Source organism: Ranitomeya imitator, chromosome 7, assembly GCF_032444005.1.
Source record: "Ranitomeya imitator isolate aRanImi1 chromosome 7, aRanImi1.pri, whole genome shotgun sequence".
Lineage (NCBI taxonomy): Eukaryota > Metazoa > Chordata > Amphibia > Anura > Dendrobatidae > Ranitomeya > Ranitomeya imitator.
In genome coordinates, this window is record NC_091288.1 from 49,295,498 (window position 1) to 49,321,927 (window position 26,430).

General features: G+C 42.6%; 1 protein-coding gene across 1 annotated transcript in view; it reads right to left on the minus strand.

Annotated features, from left to right (window-relative positions):
• The window catches only part of PDE11A (phosphodiesterase 11A), a 572,166-nt gene that overhangs the window by 180,979 nt on the left and 364,757 nt on the right, over positions 1–26,430 (minus strand). The window contains exon 10 of the mRNA XM_069733206.1: positions 26,066–26,116. Coding sequence (XP_069589307.1) covers positions 26,066–26,116 — 51 coding nt within the window. The remainder of the gene's footprint in view (positions 1–26,065; positions 26,117–26,430) is intronic.

Sequence of the window (26,430 nt, forward strand, 5' to 3'; positions counted from 1 at the left end):
TTCCCTCTCAAAAATGCTAAAATCCATCTTGAGACAAAGCAGACTTTCAGATCACACTGAAACTGAGAGATCAGATTACATGCTGCTCATTGTAGTCTATAGAGTGGAAGGGGAGCTGCTGGGTGGAGTGGAAGGCAGAAAAACACACAGAAATGGTGCTTCTTTCTATTAAGAGCTTTATCTCACCCCACTTCTGTATCCTTTGCACATACAGTGGCCTGTGAAAGTTTTTACCCCCCCTTGACATTTTTTGTGTTTTGCTACCTTACAACCTGGAATTTTACTGTTTTTTTATGGTTTACATTAGTTCATGTAAAAAACATGCCTGCAACTATGAACATTTGTTTTTATCTTTATTGTGAACCAAACAACAGAACGAAATAAGTGAAAACTTCAGTGTGTCTATTCTATTGTCTATTCACCATCTTAAAGTCAGTACTTTGTAGAGCCTCCTTTTGCAGCAATTACAGCTGAAAATCACTTTGGATATGTCTCTATGAGCTTTCCGCATTTTGCTACTGGAATTTTTGCCTATTCCCCAAGGGAAAACTGCTCCAGCTTCTTCAAGTTAGATGGTTTCCTCTGGTGAACAGCAATCTTCAAGTTTGACCATAGATTTTCAATTGGATTAAGCGCTGAGCTTTGATTAAGCCATTCCAAAACACATAAATGTTTCCCCTTAAACCACTCGAGTGTTGCTGCAGTTGTATGCTTGGGTCATTGTCTTGTTAGAAGGTGAACCCCCATCCCAGTCTCAAATCACTGACAGACTGAAACAGGTCTTGCTCAAGAATATCCCTGCATTTCATATGATCCATCTTCGTCTCAATTCGGACCATTTTCCTTGTCCTTCCTGCCAAAAAACATCTCCACAGAATGATGCTGCCACCACCATGTTTCACTGGTGGGATGGTATTCTTGAGGTGATGACAGAGCTGTGTTGGTTTGGATCGAGACGTAGTGTTTACCTTGGTGGCCAAAAAGTTAAATTTTTGTCTCATCGGACTATAGCACCTTCTTCCATACATTTGAGGAGTCTCCCACACATGTTTTGGCAAACTCAAAACGAGCCTGACAATTTTTGTGTGTAAGTAAAGGCTTTTTTTCTGCCCACTCTTCCACTTCCATAAAGGCCATCTCTATGGAGTGTACGGCTTATTGTGGTCCTATGGGCAGATACTCCAGTCTCTGTTGGGAACTCTTCAGCTCCATCAGGGTTACCTTCGGTCTCTGGGTTGCCTCTCTGATTAATGCCCTCTGTGCGCAGGCTGAGAGTTTTGGTGGGCGCAAAAGGGGTGAATACATATGCACATGCCAAATATTATTTATTTTATCCCATAAATTAAATTGTTGCCTATATTTTTATCACTTCACAAACTTAGACTATTTAGTGCTGATGCATCACACACAAATCAGATAACAAAAATGTTTAAACGCAGGTTGTATTGTTACAAAACAGGTAAAAAGCCAAAGGGGTGAATACTTTCAGAAGCCACTGTCTCTGATGTATAATGTCCTCCATGCTGCTGTCACTTCTGAGGGTTCACTACAGGACCACCACCTGTCTATAGTATATGTGGGAGACATCATAGCACTTTGTGTTCATACACAAGCTCAGGGAAAATTGACAACTATAGGTAAAGCCAGCAAAGGGGAAAACTATAGAAAAAAATGCAGGATACAAGTCATACAAAGGCGAGATAATTGTTGCTACTTTCTCAGTTACATATAAATGAAAATTTAATATAAAACATTGTTAGAACCTAAAGGTATATTTTACTAATATACAGAATTAAAAAAAAAGCATCAGCTGCTTGCATGTTAAGAGAAACTAAGCTCAAGGCAGTCAGCGGCTGCTGCTTACAGGCGCCTGCGAGAAATGGCTGACTAGGAAAATACATGTAATTATACATAATAACATCTCGTATACCCTAACATCTGAGTTCTAGAGAAGCTGCAAGAACAAGGCACTTACCTCCCTCACCCCTGTAGTTGGCTACAATAGAAGTTAGGTATAATTATATACTGTATACAGCGAGATTCCCACTAGTGGCAGCTGCCAATAATTTATTATATAATTCTATGGTTGTGTGAAGGGAAGAATATGATTTGGATCACAAAATGAATTAGAGCTGACCCCTCTAAAGATATTTTATAAAATAAAACAGCAGTGTTGGACCTATTTCTTCCAGTACATAAAACAGTACTAGCCGTTTTACTGCCATTATTTAAAAGGGGGTACTGTTGGCACTGTCTATTACAGGACACTATTATTTATTGCATGGTTTATACTATTATTTACTGAGGGCACTCTGCTTGCAATAGTTATCAGAGGGAACTCTGCTGCTGAAACCTCACGTAAGGCATTGTGCTGGCACTATTCATTAGAGGGCACTCTGCTGCTGAAACCTCACGTAAGGCATTGTGCTGGCACTATTCATTAGAGGGCACTCTGCTGCTGAACCCTCATGTATGCCACTGTGCTGGCACTATTCATTAGAGGGCACTCTGCTGCTGAACCCTCATGCATGCCACTGTGCTGGCACTATTCATTAGAGGGCACTCTGCTGCTGAAACCTCATGTATGCCACTGTGCTGGCACTATTCATTAGAGGGCACTCTGCTGCTGAACCCTCATGTATGCCACTGTGCTGGCACTATTCATTAGAGGGCACTCTGCTGCTGAAACCTCATGTATGCCACTGTGCTGGCACTATTCATTAGAGGGCACTCTGCTGCTGAACCCTCATGTATGCCACTGTGCTGGCACTATTCATTAGAGGGCACTCTGCTGCTGAAACCTCATGCATGCCACTGTGCTGGCACTATTCATTAGAGGGCACTCTGCTGCTGAAACCTCATGTATGCCACTGTGCTGGCACTATTCATTAGAGGGCACTCTGCTGCTGAACCCTCATGTATGCCACTGTGCTGGCACTATTCATTAGAGGGCACTCTGCTGCTGAAACCTCATGTATGCCACTGTGCTGGCACTATTCATTAGAGGGCACTCTGCTGCTGCAACCTCATGTATGCCACTATGCTGGCACTATTCATTAGAGGGCACTCTGCTGCTGAACCCTCATGTATGCCACTGTGCTGGCACTATTCATTAGAGGGCACTCTGCTGCTGAAACCTCATGCATGCCACTGTGCTGGCACTATTCATTAGAGGGCACTCTGCTGCTGAACCCTCATGTATGCCACTGTGCTGGCACTATTCATTAGAGGGCACTCTGCTGCTGAAACCTCATGCATGCCACTGTGCTGGCACTATTCATTAGAGGGCACTCTGCTGCTGAAACCTCATGCATGCCACTGTGCTGGCACTATTCATTAGAGGGCACTCTGCTGCTGAAACCTCATGTATGCCACTGTGCTGGCACTATTCGTTAGAGGGCACTCTGCTGCTGAAACCTCATGTATGCCACTGTGCTGGCACTATTCATTAGAGGGCACTCTGCTGCTGAAACCTCATGTATGCCAATGTGCTGGCACTATTCGTTAGAGGGCACTCTGCTGCTGAAACCTCATGTATGCCACTGTGCTGGCACTATTCATTAGAGGGCACTCTGCTGCTGAAACCTCATGTATGGCATTGTGCTGGCACTATTCATTAGAGGGCACTCTGCTGCTGAAACCTCATGCATGCCACTGTGCTGGCACTATTCATCAGAGGGCACTCTGCTGCTGAAACCTCATGTATGGCACTGTGCTGGCACTATTCATCAGAGGGCATTCTGCTACTGAAACCTCATGTATGGCACTGTGCTGGCACTATTCATTAGAGGGCACTCTGCTGCTGAAACCTCATGTATGGCACTGTGCTGGCACTATTCATTAGAGGGCATTCTGCTACTGAAACCTCATGTATGGCACTGTGCTGGCACTATTCATCAGAGGGCATTCTGCTACTGAAACCTCATGTATGGCACTGTGCTGGCACTATTCATTAGAGGGCACTCTGCTGCTGAAACCTCCTGTATGGCATTGTGCTGGCACTATTCATTAGAGGGCACTCTGCTGCTGAATCCTCATGTATGGCATTGTGCTGGCACTATTCATCAGAGGGCACTCTGCTGCTGAAACCTTATGAATGGCATTGTGCTGGCACTATTCATCAGAGGGCACTCTGCAGCTGAAACCTTATGAATGGCATTGCACTGGCACTATTCAATAGAGGGCACTCTGCTGCTGAAACCTCATGTATGGCATTGTGCTGGCACTATTCATTAGAGGGCACTCTGCTGCTGAATCCTCATGTATGCCACTGTGCTGGCACTATTCATTAGAGGGCACTCTGCTGCTGAAACCTCATGTATGCCACTGTGCTGGCACTATTCGTTAGAGGGCACTCTGCTGCTGAAACCTCATGTATGCCACTGTGCTGGCACTATTCATTAGAGGGCACTCTGCTGCTGAAACCTCATGCATGCCACTGTGCTGGCACTATTCATTAGAGGGCACTCTGCTGCTGAAACCTCATGTATGCCACTGTGCTGGCACTATTCATCAGAGGGCACTCTGCTGCTGAAACCTCATGTATGGCACTGTGCTGGCACTATTCATCAGAGGGCATTCTGCTACTGAAACCTCATGTATGGCACTGTGCTGGCACTATTCATTAGAGGGCACTCTGCTGCTGAAACCTCCTGTATGGCACTGTGCTGGCACTATTCATTAGAGGGCATTCTGCTACTGAAACCTCATGTATGGCACTGTGCTGGCACTATTCATCAGAGGGCATTCTGCTACTGAAACCTCATGTATGGCATTGTGCTGGCACTATTCATTAGAGGGCACTCTGCTGCTGAAACCTCCTGTATGGCATTGTGCTGGCACTATTCATCAGAGGGCACTCTGCTGCTGAAACCTTATGAATGGCATTGTGCTGGCACTATTCATCAGAGGGCACTCTGCAGCTGAAACCTTATGAATGGCACTGTGCTGGCACTATTCATCAGAGGGCACTCTGCTGCTGAAACCTCATGTATGGCATTGTGCTGGCACTATTCATTAGATGGCACTCTGCTGCTGAATCCATATGTAGGGCATTGGGCTGACACTATTCATTAGATGGCACTCTGCTGCTGAATCCTTATGTATGGCATTGTGCTGGCACTATTCAATAGAGGGCACTCTGCTGCTGAAACCTCATGTATGGCATTGTGCTGGCACTATTCATTAGAGGGCACTCTGCTGCTGAATCCTTATGTATGGCATTGTGCTGGCACTATTCATTAGAGGGCACTCTGCTGCTGAATCCTCATGTAAGGCATTGTGCTGGCACCATTCATTAGAGGGCACTCTGCTGCTGAAACCTCATGTAGGGCATTGCACTGGCACTATTCATCAGAGGGCACTCTGTTGCTGAAACCTTATTTAGGGCACTGTGCTGGCACTATTCATTAGAGGGCACTCTGCTGCTGAAACCTCATGTAGGGAATTGTGCTGGCACTATTTATCAGAGGGCACTCTGCTGCTGAAACCTCATGTATGGCACTGTGCTGGCACTATTCATTAGAGGGCACTCTGCTGCTGAAACCTCCTGTATGGCACTGTGCTGGCACTATTCATTAGAGGGCATTCTGCTACTGAAACCTCATGTATGGCACTGTGCTGGCACTATTCATCAGAGGGCATTCTGCTACTGAAACCTCATGTATGGCACTGTGCTGGCACTATTCATTAGAGGGCACTCTGCTGCTGAAACCTCCTGTATGGCACTGTGCTGGCACTATTCATTAGAGGGCATTCTGCTACTGAAACCTCATGTATGGCACTGTGCTGGCACTATTCATCAGAGGGCATTCTGCTACTGAAACCTCATGTATGGCATTGTGCTGGCACTATTCATTAGAGGGCACTCTGCTGCTGAAACCTCCTGTATGGCATTGTGCTGGCACTATTCATCAGAGGGCACTCTGCTGCTGAAACCTTATGAATGGCATTGTGCTGGCACTATTCATCAGAGGGCACTCTGCAGCTGAAACCTTATGAATGGCACTGTGCTGGCACTATTCATCAGAGGGCACTCTGCTGCTGAAACCTCATGTATGGCATTGTGCTGGCACTATTCATTAGATGGCACTCTGCTGCTGAATCCATATGTAGGGCATTGGGCTGACACTATTCATTAGATGGCACTCTGCTGCTGAATCCTTATGTATGGCATTGTGCTGGCACTATTCAATAGAGGGCACTCTGCTGCTGAAACCTCATGTATGGCATTGTGCTGGCACTATTCATTAGAGGGCACTCTGCTGCTGAATCCTTATGTATGGCATTGTGCTGGCACTATTCATTAGAGGGCACTCTGCTGCTGAATCCTCATGTAAGGCATTGTGCTGGCACCATTCATTAGAGGGCACTCTGCTGCTGAAACCTCATGTAGGGCATTGCACTGGCACTATTCATCAGAGGGCACTCTGTTGCTGAAACCTTATTTAGGGCACTGTGCTGGCACTATTCATTAGAGGGCACTCTGCTGCTGAAACCTCATGTAGGGAATTGTGCTGGCACTATTTATCAGAGGGCACTCTGCTGCTGAAACCTTATTTAGGGCACTGTGCCGGCACTATTCATCAGAGGGCACTCTGCTGCTGAAACCTTATTTAGGGCACTGTGCCGGCACTATTCATCAGAGGGCACTCTGCTGCTGAAACCTTATTTAGGGCACTGTGCCGGCACTATTCATCAGAGGGCACTCTGCTGCTGAAACCTTATTTCAGGCACTGTGCCAGCATTATTCATCAGAGGGCACTCTGCTGCTGAAACCTTATGTAGGGCAGTGTGCTGGCACTATTCGTCACAGGACACTTTGCTGATGAATCCCTAGGTAGGGCACTGTGCTGGCGCTATTCATCAGAGGGCACTCTGCTGCTGAAAAGTCATATTGTAGGGCACTGTGCTGGTAATATTCATTCTCAGAGTGTCTTTCTTGTAGACTATTAGGTAGATCCTGTAATATGATACCTCACTGAAGACCGATCTGTAGACAGTTTTGAGCAGTTTTTGAGTGTAAATGATCAGTGTAGGATAGAAGTGAATGATAAGTAAAAATAGGCATTATTCTCTGTTACAAAGGTTTGTAATTTCGCTTGTACTGTTGCTACATTAAAATTTGTTCTAGTCACTAGTTGTAGCAATTTCTCTGTTTTTCTTTTAGACTTTGAAAGGCAGCTGCTGTAATTCCTCACTGAGGACTGATCTGTAGACACTTTTGAGCAATTTTTGACAGTAAATGATCAGTGTAGGAGAGAAGTGACCGACAAGAATGATGTATTTTTCTCTATGTTACAAAGTTTGGTAACTTCATTTGTATTGTTGCTACATTAAAAATTGACAGGTTGCTCTTTATCAATTGATCCTAAGGAAACCTACTCCAAAGACTGAGAAAACACATACTGTAAAGGTACCTTCACACATAACGATATCGTTAAGGATATTGTTGCAACGTCAAGCTTTTTGTGACGTAGCAACGATCCCCTGCTGGGAGATCATTGGTCGTTGGGGAATGATCAGGACCTTTTTTGGTCGCTGATCACCCGCTGTCATCGCTGGATCGGCGTGTGTGATGCGGAGCCAGCGATGTGTTCACCTGTAACCAGGGTAAATATCGGGTTACTAAGTGCAGGGCCGCGCTTAGTAACCCGATATTTACCCTGGTTACCATTGTAAAAGTAAAAAAAAAAACTACATACTCACATTCCCGTGTCTGTCACGTCCCCCGGCGTCAGCTTCCCTGCACTGTGTCAGCGCCGGCCGGCCGTAAAGCAGAGCACAGCGGTGACGTCACCGCTCTGCTTTACGGCCGGCGCTTACACAGTGCAGGGAAGCTGACGCCGGGGGACGTGACAGACACGGGAATGTGAGTATGTAGTGTTTTTTTTTTTTTACTTTTACAATGGTAACCAGGGTAAATATTGGGTTACTAAGCGCGGCCCTGCACTTAGTAACCCGATGTTTACCCTGGTTACCCGGGGACTTCGGCATCGTTGGTCGCTGGAGAGAGCTGTCTGTGTGACAGCTCCCCAGCGACCACACAACGACTTACCAAAGATCATGGCCAGGTCGTATCGCTGGTCGTGATCGTTGGTAAGTCGTTTAGTGTAACGGTACCTTAACACGACTGGGATGCCCTGAGGTCAAGATGTAACTTTATCTTGCTAATAGGATTAAGTCAAATAAACCCTAAATATCAGTCAAGATTTAAAGTGAAACACATTTTCTTTCTTTAAATGCAACAATAATTATTGGATTCCTTACACGGTGTTATTTTTTCATTATTCAAGATAACGCGGCTGAGCTATCTCTCATAAGGGAATACGCTTCAAACTCTTGGTTCTGAAATCAAACATTTTTGAAAGTAGGTGATTCATAATTTTGTGTGTTCGCAATCCTCCTGTGTGATGTATGCCCTGTAAATGGGGAGATATCACATTGCGATGCATAATGCATTAGGGTCATGAAATATTGATACAGTTAGTTTGCACATAGTTGCACAATTAGGTTAACATTTTTACACATCAGCAATAATCGTCACTTTGCATAAGATCTAGAACACTAATTACCGTTGCTTTTTTCGCAGCAGGGCATGTGTTCTACTTTGTCAGCACTGCAGATTATTTTTGGCCAACTCCAGTCCTCAAGAGCCACCAACAGATCACGTTTTTAGGATTGCCTTAGTATTGTCCACGTGATGGAATTATCACAAGAGCAATACTAAAGAAATCCTGAAAGTGTGATCTGTTGGTGGCTCTTGAGGACTGGAGTTGGGGAACACTACTTTAAGATCATCAAAGCGGTTGCTGATCGCACTTGTAGAGGAAGTCAACAGTCCAATAACGTCACGACTGCATAAAATCCTATAGACCCATGTTCTATTAATTGTGGGGTCCTTCAGAAAGTGTTCGATTTCACGTCCTTACACTTTGATAACTCTCAAAGATACTGTCCTTTCATCATAAAGGGTTTACCTAATTTGAAGCCCACTTTTTTGTTAGATGGGTCTTCCAACGCTCTCCACTCTATTAGATGAGGACTTGCTTTCCACAAGACATGCGCAAGAAGACAGGACGGGACACAGTGGGCAGCATAAATGCTGTACCCCTATGCCGCTTTCATGGTCAAGCACAGAATGTTTTTTTCTGCTCTCTAGTTACACTCTATAGATCTGTTAATATTTTTCCGCCACACTCCACAAATGACCATTTACCGTATATAGGGCTGACGATTCACGGGGGAATTATATATCTCACCCTAGAATAGCAGTCACCTGCCATACTCTTACGGACTACACTTTTCAGCTGCTGCAGGGAAGAAAGGCACTGGAACTCCGAAAGTCAGCAAAAAAAGAAGAAGCAAGGACCATACTGAAGGCATCAATTTGGGGAAAAAGTTGTGGGACGTTTGGAAAATTGTTAAATCGTGGATAAAACCTTACTAGAGTAAGGACCCAATTTAAAAAAGTTTGATGCAAAGTATCAAGTGGGCTTATATAGTCTGATGAAAAACTGTACAAAGATCCTTATATACATTCCTAACTGTTTGGTAAAGTTTTGCTTAGCAGCAATAGATAACTGTAATAAAATGAATGTGCAGTCGATGCTTTTTTTTTTCTTTACTTTGAATGGACTTGGTAAGTATTTTGGATCAGCAATTTTAAGCCAAAACCAGGAGAAGAAACTACACAAAGCAAATGTTTTGGACCTCCCCCCCCTCTGACTTTGGTGCATAAAAGTAGCCTAAGGTATGTGAAGGTAACATTTCTGAAGTACCCCTTTAAAGTGAAACTGTAACGTTGGTACTTAGAGGTATATAAAGATAAAGTAAAGGGCTCTTGGACCTATGTGAAAATCCTATTACTGCTCCATACTAAGCAAAAGCTATACTACGGCCATGTGCATAACCTAGATGATAAGCCCTTACTCCTGTACATGCAGTGGAAATCAGGAAATCATTTTGGGGGCGATTCATTAACACTGGCATAGCGCATGCTAGTCATAATGAAGCGTATGCTGGAGTACACTAACCCCATTCATTAAGCCGCATGTACCACCGAATTAATTAGATATGTCTGATACTCAGCATGTGCAGCTACCAGAAATGTATACCAGTCAGTAACTTTAGTGCTGTAACTTTTGATCCATTTGACATGCAGCCATGACATAGCTGCCCATGCCATGCTCACATTGGCGTTAATTGCCTGGGCTGGCGTATAATCACCAATATTTTTTGCGCAACTGCCAAATTACGTGAAAATATCGCAACTTATTAAGGTGTTTACATCAGATGTCCTGCATAAGCACTTTAAAGAGAATCTGTCAGCAGGTTTTTGCTATGTAATCTGAGGACAGCATAAGGTAGGGGCTGAGACACAGATTTCAGCGATATGTCACTTATTAGGCTGTGTGCTGTCATTTCCATACAATTAATGTTTAATCCCCAGGAGATTATCACTGCCTGGACTACAGCTCATGTGAACCCTGGTCTGACCACGCCCCCTCCTCTGATTAGCAGCTCACTGTCAATAGACTTACAGTAAACAAACTAACAATGACAGACTGATACAGAGGGGCGAGGACACTGCCCTTGCGGGCTTACATTCTACAGGGTTATGCTGCTTTCAGATGGGGTAGCAAAAACCTGGTGACAGTTTCCATTTTATGAATCTGCCCTTTGAGTTTTCACTTTAGATGAAAGAGGTTTACCCAATATTTGTAATATTTTTAACTGGTTATAAGCATGTTATAATATCTCTTGGCTTCTTTCTGCTCCCATTCTCGTGATGCCTAGAATATGGTTACAGCTAAGGTGTTAAGACGCCCATTAATTTTTGATTGGATTTTGTAACTTTAGGCATTTACTGACAATAATAATAATAGTACATGGAACAGAATATATATTACCTGCTTCTGTACAGATACATCATAAGTTACAGGATGTTATTCTTCTGGATATTATTGATTGAATATAAACACTATAACCACTAGGGGGCTCCTGTACTCTCTGGTTTCATTGTAACAATTCACTTTCGGGTGGAAGAAGACTTGTGTGTGGATTAAAGAACAACTTCTGAGAGTATTTTTTGGAGATTCCCCGTGGAAACAAGCTGTGCAGGAGATGTTCAAACATGCAGAATGCCCTAACGTAGTGTCTGGGACCTCTTGTGTATATCCTGCTGTTGCTGCTGTTCTACATTAGGGCGGCCGGAAATATTCTTGCTTTCCTGGGACCAGCGCTGTTCTGGGGGCACTGTGGATAAAATTATTCTAGTTGACAATGTCTATAATCCAAGCACAGCTTATGGTATGGTCAGTGACGACTGCTTGCCACTACACATGCCTGAAATCTTGCTTTATTTCAATGGGTAGTATTGATTTATGAAATAAGTATTAAAACTACGGCTACTCTTTATACGGGTGGTCTGGATCTAAGCTACAAGTCTGCAGTCACTCTATGTGACTGCAGACTTGTGAATCCTCACATCATGCGTTCTGCATGCTATGAGGATTCTCCAGTGCCAAGGGAGGTGGTCACATGACCGCAAGTATGTTATATAAACATATAAGGCAAGGGAAATAGCTGGGTCTATAAATTCATACACACAATTATAATAGTAATTTTTCAAATTATAGTAGTGAAGAGACCCCAGGAAATCGTCTGACGAAACGCGTGTCGGGGTGGAGGCCACTCGGATGAAGGAGCTCCTATTACAGTAAGTCTGCTGCCCTCCTTTTTTGGTTGTTACACTATGGCTGTCACCAGTAGGTGACCTCACAGACATGAACACGTTAAGTATGTTATATGCAGACACATTCCGACTAGATATGAGCGGCCTCCCTCCATGAGAGTGTATTGAGTGAAGCTGGGATCAGGCTAGTTGGAAGGTGTCCAGAAGTACGCATATCGCAAGCACCAAGAATCCTCACAGACTTGTAGTGACAACCCCTTTAAGCTTTAATAAAGATAAACATGGCCAAATTTTATCCATTACTACTGTCTCTTATGTCTGCTTTTGAGGTTAAAGGGGTTGGGAGTACAAGTCTGCAGTCACTCTATGTGAATGCAGATTTGTGAATTCTTACAGCATTGCACTGAGCACTTTGAGGATCATGTCACTGCAAGTATACAATTTGCATACTTCCGGCCACATTCCAACTAGACGTGTCCAGTCTCGCCTAATACACTTGTACTGAGCAAAGCTGTGCACGTCTAGTTGGCATGTGACCGCTTTTATTCAAATCGCATACATGCGGTCACGCACCTGCCGCACCCAGTGTCAGCAGCGGAGAATCGTCAAAACACGCAATGCTCACAAGTCTGCAGTCACATATGTTGACTGCAGACTTGTAGCCTAAGACCGGACAACCCCTTTAAGTAAAGTAGCTAAAGCAAGTGTAATGTATGTACGTGATTTGTAAACTCATGAATTTCAGGCACTCTCTCTAGGACTCCAGGCAACATGTCTAACACTTTTGACCGGGCTATCTCATCCTTTGGGCTGGTGCTTCCTCAGCGCACCCTGACAAGCAAAAACTCACAAACAGTTGTACTCTCTTCTCCCTGCTAGATCACCAGCACTTTTACGGTGCTAACCACTGAGCCACCATTGTGCCCCACTAAGGTTATGATCATATGTAGCAAGATATGTGAAATACATCTTATAGCGTGTGCTGGGGTGATAGATTTGGTGCAGCTTCTGGTCCACTTTGTCTATTGTTTTTTCCTCCACTTTATAGAACAGTATGTTTTTCCTAGTTGATATTTCCACATTTCACGTGTCCTCACTTTTCATCTTATCTATACTGGGACAGTACTGTACATTCATGTAATTATTCCTTCCCATTTACAATATTATTGGATTGTGATTGGTCTTTTTACGTTTTTAGCAAACACACTCGGATTGAGAAGATGCATTAACAAAGCTTCCGATTTTGCAAATGACAGGTCATATAATAAAGTATCCTAGCAATATTGTGTTACCGTGGCAACTCACAATCCTTTACGACATACTACCTAAGACACACGTCACCTGGACATTGACCCTATAGCCTGTGAAGCTGCCCAGAGTAATATACTAAGTGCCTGAAGGGTTTGAGTATTTGCAAAAGCAAAGAGCCAAAAGTGCAGGAGGTGTATGCCGAAAAATGCGATGCGATTCATTCTAATATCAACTGGATGGAAATCATGTCTGCTGTTACCAACAGAGAAGAATAGCCAGCTTGCATCAAGTGACTTTTATTTGTGAATGCAGTTATGGCTCATGTCCTTTATACATAAATATTGCAAAAGCAAAATATAGTGAGTGGTGCAGGACAAGAAAGACATGGCAGCTTTCTTCTGGAAATGCTGCTACAGCTGTCCATACATTGTGTGTAATGAGCCTATGTGGTATCATAGAGAATCCTTATGGCACGGGCTAAGGATCCATTTTTTTATTTTTGACGGTCTTCGTCTCGATCTTGTGCAAGCCTAGATAGGTCCATCAGGTCTTCTCCACTGTTATCTTGATAGTATCAAGCTATCGGGGTTGCTGGTCTTCCTCTTCCGCTTGTTCCTTCTATTCTTCTGACCATGATGTCCTTCTCCAGTGATTTCTCTCTTTATATGATGTGTCCAAAGTAGGCAAGTGGTAGCTTGGTGATCCTTACTTTGAGGGACATTTTGTTACAAAATTGATTTGCTTGTTCTTCTTGCCATCCATGGAATTAATAACATCCTTCTCCAGCACCACATTTCGAAGGTGACGACTCTTTTTCTGTCTTGCTACTTTATCGCACAGGTTTCACATCCAAATGTTACCACAGAAAAGACCAAACTATGTATGAACCGTGTCTTTGTCGCCAGTTCCCCAATTTGAGGCTCTTGTCCAGTGACTTTGTAAGGGGGTGCCATGCCTCTACCACCTTTAGGGTATGTGCACACGTCAGGTTTTTTTCCTGACAAAATCCTGAGAATTCTGCCAGAAATCCGCATTTTTTTCTGCGCGGATTTCTCGTGGAATTTGCGTGGTTTTTGCGCAGATTTTTTGCAGATTTTTAGCGTTTTTTTTTTTCCCTGAATGTCCTTTTTGCCATGGAATCCGCAAAAAATCCGCAAAAAGAATGAGCATGTCCGTTCTTTTTGCGGAATGCGTTTTTTTTGCGGAAAAAAACGCTAACATATGCACAAAAAATGCGGAATGCATTCTAAAAGATAGGATGCATAATGTTAGGGTTTTTTTTAGCGGATTTATAGCGTTTTTATAGCGAAATTCCGCAAAAAAAAAAACGCTAAAAATCTGGACGTGTGCACATACCCTAAAGATGTATATTTGTCATGCCATGTATAAATGCCATTTTGTCTGTTATAGTTGTGATAGGGCAAGTGTAGAACTTGTTATCAGACACTAGATTGGGTTCCACATTATACATAGTTATGTAGGAGGGGCTGTCTGTGTTAATTGCAAGAGCCTTCCTGTTTGTAGGCAGTAGGTGACTAGTGCCCGTGCTGGGCAGACAGCTCTGCAATGTTCAAGCATTATACCCAGCCATTCAGAGTCTGGATGGACAACAAGTACAGCTGAGGCAGCAGTATAATCACAGTTCGGGACAGAAGCCAGAGAAGTGGTCCAAGACCAGTACAGGGACACAGGTCGCTCACCATGTGGCAGATCATTGCTTGGGCTGATGCCTTTCTTACCGTGGCTAACGGACGGAGGAATACTCAGGTGTAGTAAGCTTGCACAGGGAGGATGCTGTGTTATTGCAGGAGGCGATACAACCCCGTAATGTACTGCAGGACATAGGAGAAAGCGTAAGGAGAATGGAGAACCTAATGCTGATGGTGCAACTGACTGGAATGTGCTGCGACAAGTGAATAGTAAAGTTCAACTTTTTAAATTGGAAAAGGACTCTGTCTCTTATTCTACAACGGGAGCAGTGGAACTACAGCCAGCCCGATGGGACCCGGAAGGTTCAGAGGGTGAAGCGAAAGGTAGGTTGCAGAAGGGACATTGTTTGCATGTAACTGGGGGCCAGGACACGTGTAACCAGTTGTCCTCAACCACGACTACGGCTCTGGCTCTGCCTTTTACAACTTCATTTTTTCTTTGCCTGTAGACATTTGCCCAAGAAGCCATGGACACCACATTTTCTGTCTTTTAAGGACTCAATACTACACTATATTATGAGCTACTCTTCCCTTTGAGCATGTCACTATTTGTCTTCTGTCGAATTCATATAATATTTGTGGCATATAGTTCAGTATCTCATTGTCATCCTTTTTTTCTCAAACACCTTGATACATTATACAGTTGTTGGGTCCTGAAACCCTTAGAAAGTTGGGGCCCAGCGCTGATCGTCCCAATCCCATTTGGTAGAAATCTGTGCAAGACTCTCCTCTTAAGCTATACTATACTCCACTGTTAGCAAACCAAACATTGCCACATATAAGCTGTCGTAGTTAGAAAAAAACACAAACTGAGCATTACTTGCCCTTCCCAAGTCACATACTGGCTCTCCATCATAGCCCTGGTCCCTGGTGTTTGTCTTCAGCACTGACATCATAATAACAACGCTGCTGCCAATCACTGAGCTCAATGACTCTGCTTGTTCAGCACTAGTCATTGAGATCACTGGCTGCTGCGCTGTCAATGTGATGTTAGCGCTGCAGACAAACAACAGGGACCAGGGCAGCAGTAGAGAGCTGGTGTTGGAGAGCAATTAATACTTGGTTTATTTTTTACTAACTACCACAGATTATAGCCAAAAGTTTTCTGAAAAGGCTCAACCCCCTTTAGCTGGAAACAAAACAGCAGGTGTTTTCTTTATTATGGATGACAAATAATGGCGGGAACGAGTGTGTCCGACTCGTCATTGTGACCAAGGGTCTCAGTATAAGCGACAGCAGCAGCAGTAAATCGGTAATACGAAAGCTCTGCGAACACTAGATGTGAAATGAAAATATACAGAGGACAAAGTCCTGGAGTTTCACTACTACTACTACTACTAATAATAATTTTGTTTATATAGCGCCAACATATTCCGCAGCGCTTTACTAATTATAGAGGGGACTTGTACAGACAATAGACATTACAGCATAACAGAAATACAGTTCAAAATAGATACCAAGAGGAATGAGGTCCCTGATCGCAAGCTTACAAACTATGGGGAAAAGGGGAGACACGAGAGGTGGATGGTAACAATTGCTTTCATTGTTCGGACCGGCCATAGTGTAAGGCTCGGGTGTTCATGTAAAGCTGCATGAACCAGTTAACAGCCTAAGTATGTAGCAGTACAGACACAGAGGGCTATTAACTGCATAGAGTGTATGAGAATATGATGTGAGGAACCTGATTATGGTTTAAGTTTTTTTGTTTGTTTTTTTGAATGGGCCACACAGGGATAGTTAGGTTAATGCGTTGAGGCGGTAGGCCAGTCTGAACAAATGAGTTTTTAGGGCACGCTTAAGGCCGGCTTCACACTCAGCGTATGAAAATACGGTCCGTATATTACGGCCGTAATACGCTGAAAAGTCCCGAAAATAGTGGTGTGTATCTGCTCCGTAGGCAGGGTGTTTCAGCGTTTTTTGCGCATGGCATCCTCCGTATGTAATCCGTATGGCAGCCGTAATGCGTGTTTTTATCGCAGGCTTGCAAAACCGACATACGGCTCTACAAGGGATCCATGTGTTAAAAAAAACAAAAAACATATATACTGTCTCTCTGTTTATATATATATATATATATATATGTCAGGCAGACACATATATGTATATATATTATTACTTCATACAGCGCTAGATAGCTTTAAAGCCGGTAATTCAATTACCGGCTTTTGCTTTCTCCTTCCTAAACCCGACATGATATGAGACATGGTTTACATACAGTAAACCATCTCATATCACCATTTTTTTTGCATATTCCACACTAATAATGTCAGTAGTGTGTCTATGCAAAATTTGGCCGTTCTAGCTAGTAAAATAAGGGGTTAAATGGCGGAAAAAATTGGCGTGGGCTCCCGCACAATTTTCTCCGCCAGAGTAGTAAAGCCAGTGACTGAGGGCAGATATTAATAGCCTGGAGAGGGTCCACGGTTATTGGCCCCCCCCCGGCTAAAAACACCTGCCCCCAGCCACCGCAGAAAAGGCACATCTGGAAGATGCACCTATTCTGGCACTTGGCCACTCTCTTCCCATTCCCGTGTAGCGGTGGGATATGGGGTAATGAAGGGTTAATGTCACCTTGCTATTGTAAGGTGACATTAAGCCTAATTAATAATGGAGACGCGTCAAGTATGACACCTATCCATTATTAATCCAATACTAGTAAAGGGTTAAAAAAAAAACCACACACACATTATTAAAAATTAATTTAATGAAAAAAACACAAAGGTTGTTGTATTAATTTATTCTATTCTCAATCCACTCACTGAAGACCCTCGATCTGTAAATAAAAAAAAAATAATAAACCAAGAATATACAGTTAGGTCCATATATATTTGGACAGAGACAACATTTTTCTAATTTTGGTTACAGACATTACCACAATTAATTTTAAACAAAACAATTCAGATGCAGTTGAAGTTCAAACTTTCAGCTTTCATTTGAGGGTATCCACAATAAAATTGGAAGAAGGGTTTAGGAGTTTCAGCTCCTTAACATGTGCCACCCGGTTTTTAAAGGGGCCAAAAGTAATTGGACAATTGACTCCAAGGCTATTTCATGGACAGGTGTGGGCAATCCCTTAGTTATGTCATTCTCAATTAAGCAGATAAAAGGCCTGGAGTTGATTTGAGGTGTGGTGCTTGCATTTGGAAGGTTTTGCTGTGAAGTAAACATGCGGTCAAAGGAGCTCTCCATGCAGGTGAAACAAGCCATCCTTAAGCTGCGAAAACAGAAAAAACCCATCCGAGAAATTGCTACAATATTAGGAGTGGCAAAATCTACAGTTTGGTAAATCCTGAGAAAGAAAGAAAGCACTGGTGAACTCATCAATGCAAAAAGACCTGGGCGCCCACGGAAGACAACAGTGGTGGATGATCGCAGAATAATCTCCATGGTGAAGAGAAACCCCTTCACAACAGCCAACCAAGTGACCAACACTCTCCAGGAGGTCGGCGTATCAATATCCAAATCTACCATAAAGAGAAGACTGCATGAAAGTAAATACAGAGGGTTCACTGCACGGTGCAAGCCACTCATGAGCATCAAGAATAAAAAGGCTAGACTGGACTTTGCTAAAAAACATCTAAAAAAGCCAGCACAGTTCTGGAAGAACATTCTTTGGACAGATGAAACCAAGATCAACCTCTACCAGAATGATGGAAAGAGAAAAGTATGGCGAAGGCATGGTACAGCTCATGATCCAAAGCATACCACATCATCTGTAAAACACGGCGGAGGCAGTGTGATGGCTTGGGTATGCATGGCTTCCAGTGGCACTGGGTCACTAGTGTTTATTGATGATGTGACACAAGACAGAAGCAGCCGAATGAATTCTGAGGTATTCAGAGCCATACTGTGTGCTCAGATCCAGCCAAATGCAGCCAAACTGATTGGTCGTCGTTTCATACTACAGATGGACAATGACCCAAAACATAAAGCCAAAGCAACCCAGGAGTTTATTAAAGCAAAGAAGTGGAATATTCTTCAATGGCCAAGTCAGTCACCTGATCTCAACCCAATTGAGCATGCATTTCACTTGTTAAAGACTAAACTTCAGACAGAAAGGCCCACAAACAAACAGCAACTGAAAACCACCACAGTGAAGGCCTGGCAGAGCATCAATAAAGAGGAAACACAGCGTCTGGTGATGTCCATGAGTCCAAGACTTCAGGCAGTCATTGCCAACAAAGAGTTTTCAACCAAGTACTAAAAATTAACATTTTATTTAAAATTATTTGATCTGTCCAATTACTTTTGGTCCCTTTAAACACAGGGTGGCACATGTTAAGGAGCTGAAACTCCTAAACCCTTCATCCAATTTTAATGTGGATACCCTCAAATGAAAGCTGAAAGTCTGAACTTCAACTGCATCTGAATTGTTTTGTTTAAAATTCATTGTGGTAATGTCTATAACCAAAATTAGAAAAATGTTGTCTCTGTCCAAATATATATGGACCTAACTGTACATACCTTCCGAGGATCTGTCACGTCCAACGATGTCAATCCATCTGAAGGGGTTAAAATATTTTGCAGGCAGGAGTTTTGCTAATGCAACACTACTCCTGCCTGCAAAAACCCAGCGAATGAAGGTAAAGTAGGTCAATGACCTATATTTAGCTTCATTTGCGGTGAGGCGCCCTCTGCTGGCTGTTCCTAGATCATGGGAGCTTTCCTAGAAAGCTCCCTGGCTCGAGTTCATATGAGGACAACCAGCAGAGGGCGCCTCTTATGATCTCGAGCAAGGGAGCTTTCTAGGAAAGTTCCCACGATCTAGGAACAGCCAGCAGAGGGCGCCTCACCGCAAATGAAGCTAAATATAGGTCATTGACCTATATTTAGCTTCATTCCCCGGTGTTTTGCAGAAATGAGCAGCCTGCATTAGCGGAGCTCGTGTCTGCAAAATATTTTAACCCCTTCAGATGGATCTACATCGTTGGACCTTACAGATCCTCGGAAGGTAAGGATATTGTTGGTTTATTTATTTTTTTAAATTTGCAGATCGAGAGTCTTCAGTGAGTGGATTGAGAGTAGAATAAATTAATACAACAGCCTTTGTGATTTTTTCAATAAATTATTTTTTAATAATGTGTGTGTGTTTTTTTTTAACCCTTTACTAGTATTGGATTAATAATGGATAGGTGTCATAATTGACGCCTCTCCATTATTAATTAGGCTTAATGTCACCTTACAATAGCAAGGTGGCATTAACCCTTCATTACCCCATATCCCACCGCTACACGGGAATGGGAAGAGAGTGGCCAAGTGCCAGAATAGGTGCATCTTCCAGATGTGCCTTTTCTGCGGTGGCTGGGGGCAGGTGTTTTTAGCCGGGGGGGGGCCAATAACCGTGGACCCTCTCCAGGCTATTAATATCTGCCCTCAGTCACTGGCTTTACTACTCTGGTGGAGAAAATTGTGCGGGAGCCCACGCCAATTTTTTCCGCCATTTAACCCCTTATTTTACTAGCTAGAACAGCCAAATTTTGCATAGACACACTACTGACATTAGTAGTGTGGAATATGCAAAAAAAATGGTGATATGAGATGGTTTACTGTATGTAAACCAGGTCTCATATCATGTCGGGTTTAGGAAGGAGAAAGCAAAAGCCGGTAATTGAATTACCGGCTTTTCTCTCTAACAGCGCTGCATATTCCTCGCAAGTCACACTGCTGGTCCGTGTGTAATCCGTATTTTTGGGGCTTCCATAGACTTTCATTGACGTTTTATTTGCGCAATACGGTGACAAACGCAGCATGCTGCGATTTTCTACGGCCGTAGAAAGCCGTATAATACGGATCAGTTTAATACGGCAGATAGGAGCAGGGGCATAGAGAATAATTGTGCCGTATTTTTTGCGAGTTTTACGGACGTAGTTTCTGCGCTCTTACGTCCGTAAAACTCGCAAGTGTGAAGCCGTCCTAAAACTGTGGGGATTGAAGATTAATCGTATTAACCTGGGCAGTGCATTCCAAAGAATCGGCGCAGCACGTGTAAAGTCTTGGAGACGGGAGTGGGAGGTTCTGATTATTGACGATGCTAACCTGAGGTCACGGGTAGGGTGGTAGGCTGAGACCAGGGAGGAGATGTAGGGTCGTGCTGAGCCATGAAGAGCTTTGTGGATGAGGGTAATAGTTTTGTACTGGATTCTTGAGTGGATGGGTAACCAGTGTAATGACTGGCACAAGGTAGAGGCATCGGTGTAATGATTGGTGAGGAATATGATCCTGGCAGCAGCATTCAGGACAGATTGGAGCAGGGAGAGTTTGGTAAGAGGGAGGCCGATTAGTAGAGAGTTACAATAGTCCAGACGAGAATGAATAAGTGAAACAGTAAGAGTTTTTGCAGAGTCGAAAGTAAGAAAAGGGCGAATTCTAGAAATGTTCTTGAGATGCAGATAAGAAGAGCGAGCCAGTGATCGGTGCAGACAACTGTAGATTCTCTCATCCGGGAGAATTCTGTTGATTAAGAGTTTGATCACAGTGTGATGGAATTCTCTTGGATGAGGAGAAGATGAAGAACAACATTTCTCCATCATTTCCATTGTGTCAGAGCATGGAAATCGGACTGCACTCAGATGACATCCGAGGGGTGTCTGCTATTGTTCACGTACTCATTGACTTGCATGGCCAAGTGCGATATGAATATCAGATCAAACTTGGACAAGTAGCGATTTTTGGTCTGCGAGTGATCCAATATTTGTCGGATCGCTCTTGGGAAGAAATTACGGTGGTGTCAGCAAACCAAAAGAGCGATTAATGAATTTGTTAAATACTACAGATGTGGGCTGAACAGAGCATGGGAAGCTTGAAACTGTAGTCAGGTGATATATCCATTGTTGTGTGAAATAATGGGGGCCCCATTTTTATCTTTGCTGTATGGCACTGTGTTTTGTTTGGGCACCACTTAAAGGGAATCTGTCACCCCACGTGATGTACAGTATATGACCTATTAATATGGGCACACAGGTAATAGAAATGTTACACGAGTCCAACCTGTATGCCTCATAGTAATTGTCTTGTTGTTGAGAAATGTTATATTATGTCTTTATGTTAATGATTTCTTCCAGGCTCCGGGGCGTGCGGTGCCTGGAAGAAATCCCTGCCTCCTGTCTTCATTGTAATACTACCCCCTCCCATCAGCGTCAGTTATGACCCCAGAATCCCGTGCCTGCGCCCTGCACTACCTCATATATACATACCTCATCCTTCTTTCTATGGGCGCTGGATTCAGTGATCTTCTGCACAGGTGCCGGCAAGTCACTGTGACCTCCGATGTGCGTGCCAATAATATGCTCTCCCCACTTCCTCCCTGCAGGTATTGCTAGGAACCTTGTGTACATGGCGATGACTATGCAGAAAGGAAGTGATGAAGTAGGGAAAGCACATTGTCGGTGCACACACCGGAGGTCACTGGAGTGGAAGTTGCCGGCGTCTGCGCAGAAGTTCCCTGAATGCAGCGTCCATAGAAGGGAGGATGAGGTATGTATTTCTGAGGGAGTGCAGGGTACAGGAGTGGGATTCTGGGGCCAAAACTGACCAGAATGGGACGAGGTAAGTATTACAATGAAGACAGGAGGCAGGGATTCTTCCAGGCACCGCACGCCCAGGAGTCTGGAAGAAATAATTAACTTAAAGATAGAATATAAAATTTCTCAGCATGAAGACCATTAATATGAGTCAGACAGGTTGGACTAGTGGTGTAACATTTCTATTACCTGTATGCCCTTAGGAATAGGTCATATACGTCCTAGGGGGTGACAGATTCCCTTTAATGAAGACATTAAACAAAAACATAGCATAGACTATATCTATTGTATTGGTGTAGAATACAGTTAAAAACAAAAATTGCAAAGAAAAATCAGCATTTTGATGACAGGTTCTCCTAACCTTCGCTTGCTGACATTGCACAACAGAAGCTCAAATGATAAAAAAGTTACAATTCTCTTTAGAAAACATACCTACAATGAATATCTAGGGATAACATTGTATCTATAGAAGCTCCTTTATTAATTCCAGAGGTAGGCATCTTCCTGACAGCATATGCATGTATTGTATAAGAGGAGAACAACGTCACTGCTCATTCCTGTGCTATAGAGGAGACCAAGACAACTTAATGAGCCCTTCCTCTGGGAGCTTCATTCACCCACGCAGGCAAGCAGTCAATGTGACCAAGCAGCGGAGGTGAAAGCCTTAAACATTAACGAGCAACATTAGGCAGTGGCAGATCTGAAAAAAGAGCTCACATCTCGTACTATCCACCCACTGCAAAATGCTGAGATATTTTTAACTTCATACAGTATTTACTAGTGACATCATTGTCTTTTCTCTGTGGTTGTGCGACATCGGAATAAACTGGCTTCAGAAAACAAACACTGTCTCCATTTTTATACCATTCACCACGTAAAACAAACAACTTGCGTTTAGAAGAAGCCTACTTTCTTCCAGACTGTGAAATATTGTGGCAGACAGGATATAAATGTGAATAAACTAGATATGAATACCGCTCAACTAAAGATTTTGGAGGGTGTCTTTGGGAATTTGGGCCCATTCTGCCAACATTTTTTTTTTATAGATATTGGACTATAAAGTCTGTATTGCTTGCAACTGATAAAATCAAGATTCATCTCAAAAGGTGTTCAATTATGAGAGCTCTGAGGAGCCACTGGAGTTCCTCCACACCAAACTCCTCAAACCATGTCTTGAAGAACCTCACTTTGATCACAGGGCACATTCATGCTCTAACAAGAATGGACTTTCGCAAAGCCCTTGACACAAAGTAGTTAGTATACAATTATCGGAAATATATTTTTATCCTGTTGAGGTTGTCCACTACTTGGACATTCCATTCTCAATCCCTACGTTTCCCTGCATAAAAATAATAACACCTATACTCGCTTCCAGAGCCAGCACTGTTCCAGCGGTATCGGCACTTGCTCTTCCCATGCAGGCATGCTATAACAATGTGACGCCATCCCTGTAGCCATCAGTACTGGCTTTACTCTCCCCTTCTCCACCAAATCTGACATCTGGAGGAGGTGAGAGAGCAGCTATAATTCCTACTTTCTCCATATGTCTAGTTTGTCCAAAAGACAGGAGTGAGAAGCCAACACTAACAAAGTCACGTGAGTGCTGGGGTGAGCCTATGCCGACATCGTTGTAATGGCGCCGGCACCTGAGGTGAGTAGAAGTGTAATTTTAATATGTGGAAACATAGGGGATGAGAAGGGGTTGTCTGAGTAATTGACAACCCCTTTAGGACTTCCCTTCAGATGAAAACATGACTCAAGCTCAAACCCTTACAAACAGCCTCCTTCCGCCAACATAGTATAGTAGGCTCTTCTCATTTTGGTAGGTCGTGTTCTTCAAGCAGCTGGCCGTCAGATAGTTAAATGTGACTCGTCTTCGATCCAGAGAACATTGACGATACTCCAGAGCCCAAGCTTGCTATCCACCTGGTGATCTTAGGCGTATGTGACACTGCTCAACCATGGAAACCCATTTCATAACCATGGAGCTCAACCCATTTCATAAAGCTCCCCGAGCAAAGTTCTTGTGCTGATGTCACTTCCACAAGTCCTTTGAAATCCTGCAGTGAGTGATGCCGCAGAAGACAGGAAATCTGTACTTGCCAGGCACATGAACATTAGGGAGTTTTCAAAGTCCACCACTTTTTGGATCAGCTTTTGTGGCTGCTTAACACTTCCACTTTGAAACATTTTTTTCAGGCATATTGGAATATTTTGCAATATTAGCATTTACAGTACAATAGACACGTTAATTCAAAATTTTCTGAAACTGACTTGTGGAAAAGATAGCATTCAAATGACAGCGCCAATTCATTAAGCTCTTTACCAGGACCCTCACTTATCCCAATATCTGTCTATGGAGATTATATGATATAGCACATGCATATTATATATATTTAATCTCGGCTTTCTTTATTTCTAATAGCTGTTATCCAGATGGCGTCTTATGTGCCAAATGTGATCCATGAAGGCTGTTACATGTTTATGGATTAATTGGACAGAAGGAGGCTGTAAAGGTAACATATTGTACTCTACAGACTTCTGGATGGCAAATTTGCCTAGTTACTGACGGGTGTGAAGATGGGAGAAATCACCTCTGCTGGCGGTATGGACATCTCAGTCCACGTAAAATAAAAGTCATCCACTGTTATTATTACGGTTATATTATTATTATTATTATTATTATTAATGATATTAATAATAACAATTTAACACCATTAAAAATATAATAATTTTAATAATAATTGAACACCATTAAAATTATTACATTTATTATTATTACTAAATTTTTTATATTATTATTACTACTATTTACAGTTATTATTATTGCTAGTATTATTACTACTACTACTATTATTGCTATTATAAGTACTACTACTACTACTAATAATAATAATCCAACAATAATAATTATTAGTAATATAAATATTGTTGTTAGTATTATAACTACTGGAAGTATTATAATAATAATAATCATTATTGATCTTATTATAATTACTATTACTATTGCTATTGTTACTATGAGTACAATGACTAATAATATTATCACAAAATGCAGTCCATTTAGACTGAAGCAATTAAACTCTCTATTGTACATTAATATTTCATTTTGACAAAACTTTTCTTCTTTTTCCCTTGTTAGCGAAGTCTTTTCTGTATTTTTCATAAATCTAGTTAAACTGTCATGCATAGTAAAACTGAATAATTTTATTCCCGGTTCTCCGTTTACTGATGGCGCAGTAGAGATTAAGAATTGCCTGCAGATAAGCCGAAAGCATAGAGATAACTAGATGCAATCTTAGGTTAAAATTGCTCTGCTTTTTCATGAATAGTTCAAGGAAAGAACAAGAAAGAAGAGCAAATAAAAAAAGAAAAGAAACAGAACAGAAACTTTACAGGGATACAAGATGTACATGTGTAATATTTTGTATTCTGTGAGAAATAATAAGGCAGATTTACTAACCTAAATGTTCCACAATTTTAGCTAAATCTGAGCCAAAAAACTCTCTTATATACAAACAAAACCCCACCCAATATGGTGGTGTAAACTTAGACAAGACAGGCCAAATGTATGAACCACTATGATAAATTTGGCCCTTTTTAAGCCTCTTAGTTTGAGCTGCCTAAAAGTTTGAATGTTCTGGATTATGTTACATTGTCCGGCTAAAAAGATGGACACCACCGGCACAGAGGCTAAAGTTTGATATTTTGGATTCAATTTTCATCATTGAAATCAGTGGTTTTTGGAGGGTCAGACAAAAGCCCCAGACGAGAGTCATAAATGAGGACACAAATGTGGTGTGACCCCAGCCGTATGCTCGCACCACTATGCTTCCGACTATTCGCTGTAGCATGTAGAAGCAGAATAACAATTGGAAACATTGCCTTACCTTAAATTTATCAACTTCAGCTTTCGAACAAGTTGCATGATAGGAAAGGACCTGTGTAAAGAGAAGTTAAAATATATATATATATATTACATTTACAATCAACTAATCTCTACCTCACCATATTGGACAAATATAGGGTTTAGATAATCCCAGAAATAAATCAACTACTTGGCACACTTTGCAACAACTTAAAAGAATTAACCACTTCAATGACAACCCTTTTAAAATACTATATTTCCCCATGTAAACTAAAAGTATCCTATAGTCTCCCCTCACACGTCACTATTCCAGAGATGTGGGTGCTGGGTCTTTCATGGCTTACCTACAGTAGCATGGTTATGTCACTTGGCGAGCACTGCAGCCAA